Here is a 13890-nt window from a genome sequence, read left to right on the forward strand (position 1 = left end):
GGGGACTGTCGACAGTGGATACCGGAGGAGAGGGAAATGGCTGCTGTACTCCGGATGGCCACCCTGCAGGACCAGCGAGTAACTCTACGGTGGACTGACCAGAGGGATGGACATTTACAGCCCTAAAAGATGCCCTTCGTGAGGGGCAGCCCTGGGCCGACCTGACTATGACAAGCCTTTTCTACTGTACATTAACGAGAAGTGAGGATTCACTACCGGAGTCCTGTGCCAAAAATACAGGGGTGGCAAGCGGCCAGTGGCCTATTACTCGGCCTCCCTACCTGCTGTAGTGAGGGGAATATGGCCTCCTCCCTCCGAGCGGTGGCAGCCCCATTCATTGATCAGCCCCGGGCCGTGTCGGTAGCCCGTGCCGTGACCCTGCCCCTCAATTCCGCCGCCACACGGCATTTTGCCCGTCAGATTGTAGAGGCTCACGCCCCGCCAAACGGAACGTCCGCACAGGCAGCAGAACCTTCCGGCCTCAGGCGAGACTGCGAACGTTTACACCGATTCCCGTTATACCTTTGGAGCAGCCCATGACTTTGAACAGCTCTGGAAGAACAGAGGATTCATCACCTCCTCTGGAAACCTAGTAAACATTCTCAACCGGTTATTAACTTGTTAGAGGCCATCCAGATGCCACAGCCTGAGCCATAGTTAAATGTGAGGCACAGACCTCAGCAGGAGACGGGGTCTCCAAAGGGAATCATTTCACTGACACAGCAGCGAAGCAGGGGTGCTCCAGCAGCAGTCGATATTACAGACCCCCACCCACCCACACCCCCGGGTGGAAACAGGAGAGGGAGAGCTCCTCACTGCCATCAGTACCGACAGATCACGACAACCCCACGATCTTGCCACCCCACAAGAAAAGTGCGCGTGGACAAAAGCTGCCACCCTGACGGGCGTGTTGTTTGTCCCTGAAGCCTGTTTCCACCCCTGGCCTGCTTGGCCCATGGCCAGGCTCACGTGGGCAAGGCAGGGATGCAGCGTGCGATTAGTCAGCAATGGTAAGCCCCTGGGATAACTGTCACAGTGGAAAGGGCAGCACCAACATGCTTGATATGTCAGCAGAACAATAAAGGGAAGACTTCGGCAAAGTATGATCATTTGCCCCAGCCAGAAATGCTGTTTGAAAACGTACAGATAGACTTTGTGCATTTGCCACTGGAGAAAGGCCACAAGTATATATTGTTGGTAATAGATGTGTTCTCTCGGTGGGTGGAGGCATTCCCGGCCAGGAAGGATGACGTTAGGACAGTAGTAAACGCCCTAATGAAGGAAATCCTACCAAGATTTGGGATTCCATTGTGCATTAATAGTGACAGGGAAACTCATTTTACTAACAGATTAGTGCAAGGGCTGAAAGTCGCCCTGGGATTTCAGTGGAAGTTACATATCCCCTATCAACCCCAATCCTCGGGAATGGTGGAAAGGGTAAATGGAGAAATAAGAAATGCACCAGGCAGGGTGTGTCAGCAGAATGACCTTAAATGGTCAGAGGCTTTGCCTCTGGTAATGTATGCTTTACGAAACCGGAAGAATAGGAGTACGGGGTTCACCCCACACGAAATATTCATGGGTAGACCAGTGACAACGGGGCTGAAGCCCCCCGATGACACCGGAGAGAGTGGCTCTGATCTGGAACGATGGGAAAACACTAAAATATGCGCAAGCACTGTGTCACGAGGTGGAAAAGATACACAGCCAAGTGAGGGACACACAGATTCCCCTGACTGAAGGAAATGTGCACCTCTTCAAACCAGGGGATTGGGTACATGTTCGAGCTGTGATAAGAGAATCTTTCTCTCCCAGGTGGAGAGGACCCCATCAAGTCCGGTGGGTCACTCGGACCGCAGTGAAGGCAGAAGGGAAACCCGACTGGATACAAGCCACTCGGGGCAAACGGCAGTACGAGAAAGGAGAGGAACAGCAGACTGGAGTGAACAGCACCCGTTCAGCTGCCGAGCAGAGTGAACAGAGCCACACCACCATGGGGTCCCACTCACTGTTAATCACTGGGCTATTAACCATCGTAATCAGGAATCGGAGTTGAATGCAAGAATACCTTCCTCCGGTTGGCATAGGATTCTGTGAATAGCACGACCCATACAAGCTGTTGTGTCTGTGTGGTGATACCAGCACACACCGGAGGAGCTGGGAAGATGCCCTGAGTGACTGTACCCTTCACCAAAACTAGAGGGGAGGTCTTACAGGAATTGGATGGAGGAGCAGGCCCTGTGTTGTGGGGATACAATTTTACCCTCAGCGGTACCACCGACAGCAGCTCTGGAGGATGGACACCTTGTCGGCGAGGCAGCGATGGCACAGGGGAACGGGGAATGGGACTGAGGGGACCAGCGAGTCTGCTAAATGGATTCCATGTTACCCTGACATTTCACACTCACTCCCCCCCCCCAATGGTGGTATAGAGACAGAGAGGAGACACTGTTGGTGTATGGAGAATGGACTATGGAAAGCAGGATGGAGTAAGTGCGAGAAAAGAAAGTAATTGGACTGGCCACTGTAGTACTACCTCCCCCCTCCCCCTCTGCCAAACAACACCATTTAGATCTGTGGGGAGCGAGTTTACCCATGGCTAAAGAATGACTGGTACCCTGGGTTTGCAGTACCCCTGGTTAGAAAGTGCTCCTCTTTAACAGACCCCCCACAAAAAAAGGGAAAAAGAGGAGAGCGGAAACAAGAAGACGGCAATCTCCGAAACAGAGCCATTTTGGATGATAGCAGTTCCCTCTTATGGGGCCACGAAGACGGCCACAGAATTGATGAATATCGCCGCTGCCCCTGAGAAACTGGCGAAGGCAACAGCAGAGGGGCGAGATGCAACCCGACAGGTTCCAGAGGCTGTCACGGCGGAGACCATAGCCCTGAGAAAGGTGGCTCCTCAGGACAGAATGGCCCTGGATTCCCTGCTGGCCGAGAAAGGGGGGACTTGCGCTATCGCAGGGCAGAGATGTTGCACATATATACCAGACAAATCGGAAAACATCACTAATATTGCAGACTACATAAAGAAATCAGTGACTAAAATAAAACAGGTGGGCGGGCAGTTCCACAACTATAACCCACCTGGGGGAGAATGGTGGCCATTCTAATGTGCTGAGCTCTGCAAGATAGTTTAACTTGTAACTGCTCCTTTCACTCTAACTTTAATTAGTGGAGGGTAACATATTGTTAATGTGGTAATATTCCTATACAATAATTGGATATATAATAATAAGTCTGCCATTACTACACTGAACTGTACAAAAGGACACTATTCTAACAGGAGAGTAGAGTCGGGTGCTGGTGGAGACCAGCTCTCTCTCTCCTTGGTCCCAAGTAAAATAAAGATCCTGAAACGAGACACTGCAGTCAATTATTTTCACCCTACTAAGGTCAAATTTCCACAATAATCAACACTCCCCAGTCACCCAGAGCCCCCAACAATTCCCACAGTTACCCCATCCCCCCACATTCCACACATTTACCTCATCACCCCATGATCCCCACAGTTATACCATTCCCCCACAATCCCTACAGTTACCCCATCCCCCCACCATCCCCAGTTATCCCCATCACCCCCACAATTATCCCCATCTCTCCCACAAACCCCATTGCCCCACACAAACCCCAGTCACCCCTCCCCCACACAATCCCCACAGTCACCCCATTCCCCCACAATCCCCAGTCACCCTGTTCCCCCCACAATCCCCAGTCACTCCGTTCCCCCCACAATCCCTACCATTGCTCCCCATTACACCCTCCATACCCGGTCCCTCCCATCACCCCGTTCCCCACATTGTTCACCACTCACCCCGCTTCTGGTTGGACCGGCTCATGACGATTGGGATGTTGGCCTTGTACCACTGCTCCCATCCCTGAGAGATCTGTGTCTCCCGTTTCCAGTAGTCGTCTCCCTGACTCTCCGCCATCCACTGCTGACGGGGCACCTTCTTCCCCAACTCGCTGTCGTAGTAAACGATCTGCTCCTCATCCACATACCCGACCGTAATGAACTCAGGGACTCCCAACCCGGGGGTCACCGCCGTATGGAAATAACGGAGAGAGTGAGAGCCTGGAATTGGAGTGGAGAGTTAGAGAAGAACTTATACCTGAAACCAGCACCCTGAGACCCAAGATGCCGGGCATCACCCCCAACCCCCTGAGAGAATCAGAGTCCTAAAACCAGAGAATCAGGACTGACCCCTCACCCCAAGGGGAACATTCAAAGCAGAGACAGGATCTAACTGTCCGACACATTCTCCATTGATGGTCAGGACGTCGCTCAGTCGACAGAACCAGAGGCAACAGTGGGACAGGAGGAATTTGTGGGATCACTGGTGGAGGAAAGCGATAGGAAGGGCAGGAAAAGAGGGAGAGGCCATTCTGTGAGATAACATTTGGCCTTTAGTGAAGGGATTGCACAGTAATGTAGTGGTTAGCATAGCACCTTGTAGTGGCAAGGATCTGGGTTCAATTCCAGCCAAACTCTGTAAGGACGAGGGACATGTCCTCCTTTTTCAAAGAAAGGGGCTTCCCTTCCTCCACCATCAATGCTGCCCTCAAACGCATATCCCCCATAAAAAAAATCTCATGTTTGCGTCTGCAAGGTGTTTGTCCATTCTCCCCATGAATGTTTGGGTTTCATCCAGGAGCTCCAGTTTCCTACACAGGCCATAGTTGTACGGGTTAGACGTTTGGGCATGCTATGTTGGCACCAGAAGCACTGATCCCTCCAAGGTCTGATTTTGCTACTCGCACACAAAAGAATTTACACTGTGCACAAAGGGTTGTCACCCTCGACCTTGTTGGCATGTTAAGTATATTTCACAATCGTACACAATCACATTTCCTTTTTCGGTTTCTGATGTGGATGGTGTTGACAACCTGGAGTTTGCGATGATTTGTCTGCCGATTTCAGAACTGGCTATTGCATATGAGAAATAAAACTCACTGATGTGTATTATTTTATTTCCTTTGAACAACAAACAGAATTTATTATCCTCAGAATAGCTTCAGGTTTACTTCCACTGAAAAATTCAGTGTTATTGTCACAGGGCAAAAACGTGCCCAGCACAAGGTTTTTGACCACACTGGTCATTACAAATCAGAGGGGACACTGACGAGAAGCAAAGTAACACTTGCAGGCTGCCCCCAAAACATCCTCAGATTGTGTTGTTCATTGATGCAAATGACACATTTCACAGATGTTTCGATGCACTGTGATGTGACAACTGGAGCAAACACTCACCTGTTCTTTCAGGTGACTATTTTCTCTCCACAGAATGGAGATGGGGGAGCTGAGGACATTGGTCTGTCCCTCCTGCAGGACGTGCGAGTATAGAGACATTTCCACTCACCACTAACTAGCACTGCAGGACATGTGTCCAGCCACAGCTCTTGGCTGGACTCTGGGGCATTTTAGATGCACAGAATGCAGTAAAAAGTCCACTTAGTGATCTGGCCACATCACAGGTCCAGGAGGAGGAGGTGGGTGACACCAGACAGGACAGTAAGGACAGGCAGCTCGTGTCTGGGACACGCAGTTGTCACTACCCTGCCAAACACATATACCGTATCGGACACTGCTCGGGAATAATCTCATACACGTATACCATATCGGACACTGCTGGGGAATAATCTCAAACACGTATACCATATCGGACACTGCTGGGGAATAATCTCAAACACGTATACGGTATCGGACACTGCTGGGGAATAATCTCAAACACGTATACCGTATCGGACACTGCTGGGGGAATAACCTCAAACACGTATCCATATCGGACACTGCTGGGGAATAATCTCAAACACGTATACCATATCAGACACTGCTGGGCGAATAATCTCAAACACGTATACCATATCAGACACTGCTGGGCGAATAATCTCAAACACGTATACCATATCAGACACTGCTGGGGAATAATCTCATACACGTATACCATATCGGACACTGCTGGGGAATAATCTCAAACACGTAACCATATCGGACACTGCTGGGGAATAATCTCAAACACGTATACCATATCAGACACTGCTGGGGAATAATCTCAAACACGTATACCATATCGGACACTGCTGGGGAATAATCTCATACACGTATACCATATCGGACACTGCTGGGGAATAATCTCAAACACGTAACCATATTGGACACTGCTGGGGAATAATCTCAAACACGTATACCATATCGGACACTGCTGGGGAATAATCTCAAACACGTATACCATATCGGACACTGCTGGGGAATAATCTCAAACACGTAACCATATCGGACACTGCTGGGGAATAATCTCAAACACGTAACCATATCGGACACTGCTGGGGGAATAATCTCAAACACGTACACCATATCGGACACTGCTGGGGGAATAATCTCAAACACGTATACCGTATCGGACTCTGCTGGGGAATAATCTCAAACACGTATACCGTATCGGACACTGCTGGGGGAATAATCTCAAACACGTATACCATATCGGACACTGCTGGGGGAGTAATCTCAAACACGTATACCATATCGGACACTGTTGGGGGAATAATCTCAAACACGTATACGGTATCGGACGCTGCTGGGGGGATAATCTCAAACACGTATACCGTATCGGACACTGCTGGGGGAATAATCTCAAACACGTATACGGTATCGGACACTGCTGGGGGAATAATCTCTCATAGGGAAATGGTAACAACTGCTGAGATTGTGGTACCACTGCTGGCTGTGACCCACAGCAGGGGAGGGAAAAGTCATGGTGAGTGTTGGTGGTCGAGGAATCGTTACAGAGGGGTAAAGACACGTGCTCCTCATGCTGAGCCCAGGAAGGTGTGATGCCTCCCTGGTGCCAGGGTCAGGGAAGGGTCAGAGTGGTACAGAGGTTCTGAAGGGGGAGGTTGAAAAGTCAGAGGTCATGGTAGGTGTTGGTACCAAAGAAATAGGCAGAGAGGTGTGGTCCTGCAGAGAGTATTTATGGGGGTGTGGCTGAAGACAAAAAGCAGGATCTAGAGTTGTAGTGAATTACTCTGTGCCAGTGAGGGTAGAAATCGGAATATGTGTGGCCGAGGAGTCGGAGAGTCACACATCTCAGAAACAGGCCCTTCAGCCCAACTAAAACTCCTATCCAAGTGTCCCATTCATCAGCGTTTTCCGTCTCCCTCGAAAGAAGATGATGTCAGTGAACAACTCGACCAGGGGCAACATCCTCCAGATGGTTCACAAAACTACTTCTTTCACATTGAAATTTTCCATCCATGTTTCTATCAAAGTGCCTTTTAAATGTTGTTAATGTACCTGCCTCAACCACTTCACCTGGGACCACCTTCAGCAAAGATGAACCACCTACTGGGGGACGTTGCTGCCCTTTGGCAACTTCTCTTCACTCCCACCTTAAACTTTTGCCCTCAGATCGTGATTACCCAACCCCAGGAAAGAGACTGTGGGCATTAACCCTCAAGATGTCACCATAAGACACAGGAGCAGAATTCGGCCCAAGTCTGCTCTGCCATTTCATCACTCTTGTGAACCTCCTCTGAACCCTCTCCAATGTCAATACATCCTTTCTTAAACAAGGGGTGTAAAACTGCTCATAGAACTCTAAATAAGACCTCCTCTGTGATTCATAAATGCTCAGCATTACATCCTTGCTGTTATGTTCTGGTTCTCTTGAAATGAACACCGACTTTGCAGTTGCCTTCCTCACCAGTGACTCAACCTGCAAATTAACCTTTAGGGAATCCTGCACAAGGACTCCCAAGTCTCATTCCACCTCAGATTTTTGAATTTTCTCTCTATTTAGAAAATAGTCTATGCTTTTATTCCTTCTACCAAAGTGTATGACCGTACACTTCCCGACTCTGTATTCCATCTGTCACTTCTTTGTCCATTCTCCTCAGCAAAGTCCTTCTACAGCCTCCCTTCTTCCTCAACACGACCAGCCCCTTCACCTATCTTCATATCGTCTGCAAACTTGGCCACAAAGCCATCAATTCCATTACCAAAATCACTGACATGCAATGTAACAAGAAGTGGTCCAAACACCAACCCCTACAGAACAACACTAGGCACCGGTAGCCAATAAGGAAAGGCTCCTTTTATTCCCACTCCTAGCCTCCTGCCGATCCGCCAATGCTCAATCCATGTGATATCTTGCCTGCAATACCATGGGCTCTCGTTAAACAGCCTCATGTGAGGTACCTTGTCAAAGGACTTATGAAAATTCATGTACACAGCATCCACCAATTCTCTATCCTGTTCATTACACACTTTGACAAGATCATCCCTCATTCTCCTCATCTCCAATGACGGAAGTCCCAAGCTGCACAACCACTCTCCATCACAGTCCTTCCAGCCCGAGGAACATGCTGATAACTCACTTCTGGTGCATTAGAACTTAATGGCTTCTTTCCTGAGCAAATTGACCAAAACAGATCACAATACCCCAAATGAAACTGCACTAATGTCCCACAAATAATAAATCAACTTCCATACTCATTGCCTTGACTGATGAAGGCCAATCTGTCAAAACCCTTCATATACCGTCTAGGTAGTCTCCAGCCCCTTGGTATGAACATAGAATTCTCCAACTTCTGGTAATTCCCCCCACTCCCTTCCCCTATCCCTATGTCACTCTGTCCCCTCCCCCAGCTGCCTATCACCTCCCTCATGGTTCTGCCTCCTTCTACTACCCATTGTGTTTTCCCCTATTCCTTCTTCACCTTTCCTGCCCATCCCCTCCCGGCCTCCCTCCCCCCACCCCTTTATCTTTCCCCTTACTGGTTTTTCACCTGGAACCTACCAGCCTTCTCCTTTCCACCCTCCCCCCACCTTCTTTATAGGGCCTCTGCCCCTTCCCCCTACAGTCCTGAGAAAGGGCTCCGGCCCGAAACGTCGACCGATCTTTTTCATGGATGCTGCCCGACCTGCTGAGTTCCTCCAGCGAGTTGTGAGACCCACTAACCAGTACGTCTTTGGACTGTGGGAGGAAACCAGAGCACCCGGAGAAAACCCAGGCATTCCATGGGGAGGACACTAGGACTGAACTCCAAACTCTGACACTCTGAGCTGTAATTAATATCACACGAACCGATACACAATCACAGTACCCAGCACCAATCGATCATTGTGCAACATGCTACAATGCTGGGGATTTAAAGAAAGAGTCTGTTAGATCTCTTCAAGAACATGACAGTGGATGAGTCCATGGGGCCTGATTGGATATACCTGGGTTATTGAGAGAGACAAGAGATAAAATTGATGGGGCAGAGACAAAGATCTTGTATCTTTGTGAACTACAGGTGTGGTTCTGAATAATTATTTATCATTTGTTCAAGAAGGAGAATAGGGGGTGTCCAGGTAACTACAAGCAGTCAGTCTCACATCAATAGCAGGGAAGCTCCAGACAAAAAAAAAAGGACAAGAATTATGCAAATTTATAAAGTCAGAGGCTGATCAGGAATAATTAACATGGCTCTGTGTGGAGGAAGTCCTGCATCACTAATTTTAATATTTTTCAGGTGGTTTTTCAAGAAGACTAGGAAGGCACGGTGAGAAATGATGACAATATAACCTGAGTCAGCAGTTTCCAAGGACTCCATGGTGGTCTGGACCAGAACAACATGGCACATGAGATCCAGGAAACTGGCTACACGAGTCCAAACTGGCTGGGTGATGGCAGGCAGAAGGTGAAGGTAGGAGGATGCTTTTCTGATTGGAAGTCTGTGAGTAGTGATGTATCACAGATCAGTGCCGTGACATCTCTTATTTGCAATGTACAATAAAGTCACCCCTCAGTCTCCTTCGCTCCATGGAAAACAGTCACAGCCTCTCCAAATCCTCCGTATAACTCAAGCCTTCCTGTTCTGGTAACCGCACATGAATCTTTTCTACACCATTTCTAAAAAAAGTTGCATCCTTCCTATAGCTATGTGACCAAAACTGCACAGAATATTTACAAGTGTACTCTCATCAATGTTTTGTACAACTGTAACATGACATCTCAAGTCTTGACTCAGTAGCATGACCAATGAAGGCAACTAGGCCAATCTCTTTATTCACTACCTGTCATACTTCAATCCGATCACCAGGGGGCACCAGAATCCTCCAAGTTCTGATGCTGCTCCTCCCCTGATTATTGATTACAGTATTTTCACATGTATCTTATTTTATTTATCAGTGCACCATGCCTTGTTCTGTTTCTTTAGTTAAGTTCCCTCTGTTTTATTTGTCATTGCTCAGTCTAGAGTTTACCTACCCTGTGTGCAGTAATTCTCAAGTCCTAGACTGGGTTCTCTACAAACCAAACCTCAAGTGACAATTCTTTGTTCAACTCCATCCTTTAACTCCTTCCATTTGATCCAAGTCTCTCCTGGAGGTCCACTGGTTAAAGGTATGGAACTTCACCATAACAACCCCGGTTCAAACCCAACCTGGAAACCACCCTTGTTACAATTGTATGTCTACCTGGGAACAATGCATTTGTACTCCTGCTACACAGTCCTCAGTAAATTACATATGTAGTGCAAATCTCTCCCTGGTTTAAAGTCCCAAAATGACCTACCTCCAAGTTAAAATACATTTGCTGTTCCAACCTTAGGTCATTCCAGATGGAAGCCCTCGGCCCAAACTTTTGACTGCCATTTCCCTCTACACTTACCAAGTTCCTCCAGCAGTTTGTTTTTCTTTAACCTTCAGAGAAATTACTGACTGTCCACTACACCACCAGTGTTGTTGTCACCTGCAAACTTCCCAACACGCCACCCACATTCTCATCCAAATCATTAACACAAATAACAAGCAACAGGAGTCCCAGAACCGATGCCTGCAATACACCACCAATCTGAAAAATCTACTGTCCACTGTCACAATCTACCACTGGACCAAGTATGTATCGATTTGGCTAGCTTACCCTGGATCCCATCTGATCTCACTTTCTGGACCTGCCAACCATGTAGGACATTATCAAAAGCCTTTCCTGAGTCCATGTTGGCAACATCTACGGCCCATCCCTTGTCAAGCCTCTTGGTCCCCCTCCAAAGACTTTGATCACATTCGTGAGAAACAGTTTCACAGCCCTTGCCTTTCCAAATACAGGTAGATCCAGTTTCTCGGAATCCCATCTGGTACATTTTCCAGCACTAACATTAGGCTCAACAGCTCGTAATTCCCCAGCTTGCCCATGCAATCTTTCTTGCATGAAAGGACGACATCAGGTATCTTCCAATCTTCTGGTACCATACCCTTGTCTATTGAAGAAACTGATCTCCCAGGGCCCTACCAATTTCTGCCTTCATTCCTATAATATCCTCGGATACTCTCATTCAGACCCATGGATTTATCCATTTTTATGCACCTCAAGAACACCAACACCTCATTTGTAATATTGAAATGTTTCAGGATGTCTCTGTAGTCTTTCCTGAATTCCCCAGCTTGGGTATGTCCTTCTCCCCAGTAAGTGGAGATGAGAAGTATTTATTTGAGACCTCCAGCTCCACCTATATACAGCCACACTGATCCTTCAGGGACATCTGCTCTTCCCAATCACCCCTTTGTTCTTGATATACAGATGATTTTCGGATTATCCTTGACAGAGAGGGTAAAGAAGATCTCATTCTCCCAATAATGGAACTACATAAAACGGCGGTGAGTCTGCACTGAGTACTGTGAGCATTTCTGCTCAGTACGCTATGGGAGGCCAAGGGGTGACCCGATATGTAAGAGGTGCAGTTCGGAAGAACGTCAAATTCCTTCCCCCATCATCGGGGTAAAACACGGGGTCAGATGTTAAGGCGAGAGGAAGGAGTTTTACCGGCGGTGATCTGGTGTTTTTACACGGAGGGTGTCTGATATCTGAAACTCACTGCCGGGGATGTGGTGCAATCACATACTAACACTACATTAAAGAGACATTTGGACACTTCAATCGGAAAAACTCAGCCACGGACGGTTCCGGGACCGGATGGGAAAGGAGGAGGGTTGGGCACGAGGCTAGCAACCCGATCGTGTAAAAACACAGAGCTACGGAAACTCCAAAGATTTCATCCCCGGGAGAGGAAGGAAGACACGAAATAGGCTGCACCATTAAACTGGAAACTCTGAACAGCCCAGGCAGCGCCATAGTTAATGTTTCAGGTCCAGAACTGGGAAAGTGAGGAAATGAGTGGGTGGGGAGGAGGGAGGGATTGGACAAAACTCTGTCTCTGATAGGGTGGTCAGCGCTGGCCAGTACATAGACCGTCTGGTTAACAGATTAATAACCTCTCCTTCACAACACGAAGATGCCTCAACTCATTACCCTACTGTAACACATTTAACCTGCTTCCCACCACCCAGTCCGAACCTCTCTCTGTCCTGTGTAAATGCCCGTGCACACCCTTACCTCACATTAACGTGTCGGGAGGAAGCAGTACTCCAGCACGGATCTACAGGACTGAATTGGCTCTTCCCTCGCCATCCTCTAAACCCCAGTGTAACCAGCCATCTGGTGTCCCACTGTCCACTTGTCCGGTCCCACTGTCCACTTGTCCGGTTCCTGCCCAGGTCAGTGAAGGTGTTAACCCATCTGTCCGCACCTCGCCTCCCGTGTGCAGTTTCTGCAGGGGCTCAGAACACACAACACTCCCAAACCGATCGCCCCTGTCCTCGGACTGCGGGGCGTGGGACCCTCACACCTCGACTGGGGACGGGACCCTGTGTCCGTTCGCTCACTCACTGAATGTCCCGCTGACCATTGACTCTTCACTCACCTGCGGAGACCCCTCCACAGAGGAGGGCCAGCAAGAGTAGACGCAGCATCATTACTCCCTCTCTATCAGAACTATTTCGAGTTCCCAAGTGCTCCGCCACTGCACAGCACAATACCAGTACCACTCGGATCAGCGCTCCCCAAAGTCTGCGGACTCCGGGCGATGTCCGGCAAGTTCATCCCCGAACTGCACGCTGATTGGTCCGCGAGATAGCGCAGCCCAGTCATAATCTGCCTCTGTTCACCGTCATTGGTCTCTGGGCAGAAGTGTTCTTAGAAGTTTAAGTCGCTTGGAAATAAAATTACAAACATCCGCATCCGTCCAATCAGAAAAAGAGCTGATGTGTGAGTCATCAGTTGCCGGGAAGGGTGGAGTGAGCGGAGTTTGGAATCACAAATTGAAAGTATGGGAACGGGAGGGAGAGGCAGGGTCCTGATGTCACAGATCCTGGGGGCCAGACCCCGGGGAAAATTACACAGAAGGAGAAAGACAACCTGCTAAAGAAATTCAGTACGGCGAGAATCATTTGTAGAATTAGAGTGATGGTCAGTGCCGTGGGATTGAGTGTACAGGGCTGTGAAACAGATCAGAGAGGTGAAGGCGAGGGGTCAGGGATGGCAGGTGATGGGTAGAACCAGGTGAGGGCCGAGGGAGTTCAGAGACAGACTCTGTGGGTAATAGGTAGACCCAGAGGGTTGATTGGCAGATGGATCCAGATGGCAGAACAGACGGGAGGAGAACCTCGGGGAAATCGGTGTATTTAAACCTATTTATTATCAAATGGGCAGGTGGGGTCAGAGTGAGTGTTGGGGAGGGAAGCAAACTGGATAAAGGGGTGGGGAGTAAGCTAGAGAGAACACAAAGGGTGCTAATTACCTGAAATCTGAAAGTAGAATGTACAGACCAATGGGTTGTATAAGGTGAAAGGTCAGGGCATTGGCGGGGACAGGACACAAGACAACTAAATGGCTGCCCCTTGATCTCGCTGATGTAAATCAGGCTGGGGTACTGAAAACAGTGGAGGAGTTTGGAAGTGGTGAAGATGAATATAAATTCACCTAGAATGGGTGTTCAGGTCCCTAGATGGTGGCGGTAGAGAGGGTATGGGGACACCTGTGGCGCCTGTAGAGGGACGGGTTGAGTGGG

At 48.8% G+C, this 13890-nt stretch overlaps 1 protein-coding gene across 1 annotated transcript in view; it reads right to left on the bottom strand.

Annotated features, from left to right (window-relative positions):
* The window catches only part of LOC140193792 (class I histocompatibility antigen, F10 alpha chain-like), a 29022-nt gene extending 16116 nt beyond the window's left edge, over nucleotides 1-12906 (bottom strand). Inside the window, exons 1-2 of the mRNA XM_072250961.1 lie at nucleotides 12745-12906; nucleotides 3818-4078 (exon numbers count right to left, since the gene is read on the bottom strand). Of these exons, the coding sequence (XP_072107062.1) occupies nucleotides 3818-4078; nucleotides 12745-12796 (313 nt within the window). The 5' untranslated portion in view covers nucleotides 12797-12906. The remainder of the gene's footprint in view (nucleotides 1-3817; nucleotides 4079-12744) is intronic.
* Nucleotides 12907-13890: the final 984 nt, after the last annotated feature.

This window comes from Mobula birostris, unplaced genomic scaffold (assembly GCF_030028105.1).
Source record: "Mobula birostris isolate sMobBir1 unplaced genomic scaffold, sMobBir1.hap1 scaffold_877, whole genome shotgun sequence".
NCBI classification, from domain to species: Eukaryota; Metazoa; Chordata; class Chondrichthyes; order Myliobatiformes; family Myliobatidae; genus Mobula; species Mobula birostris.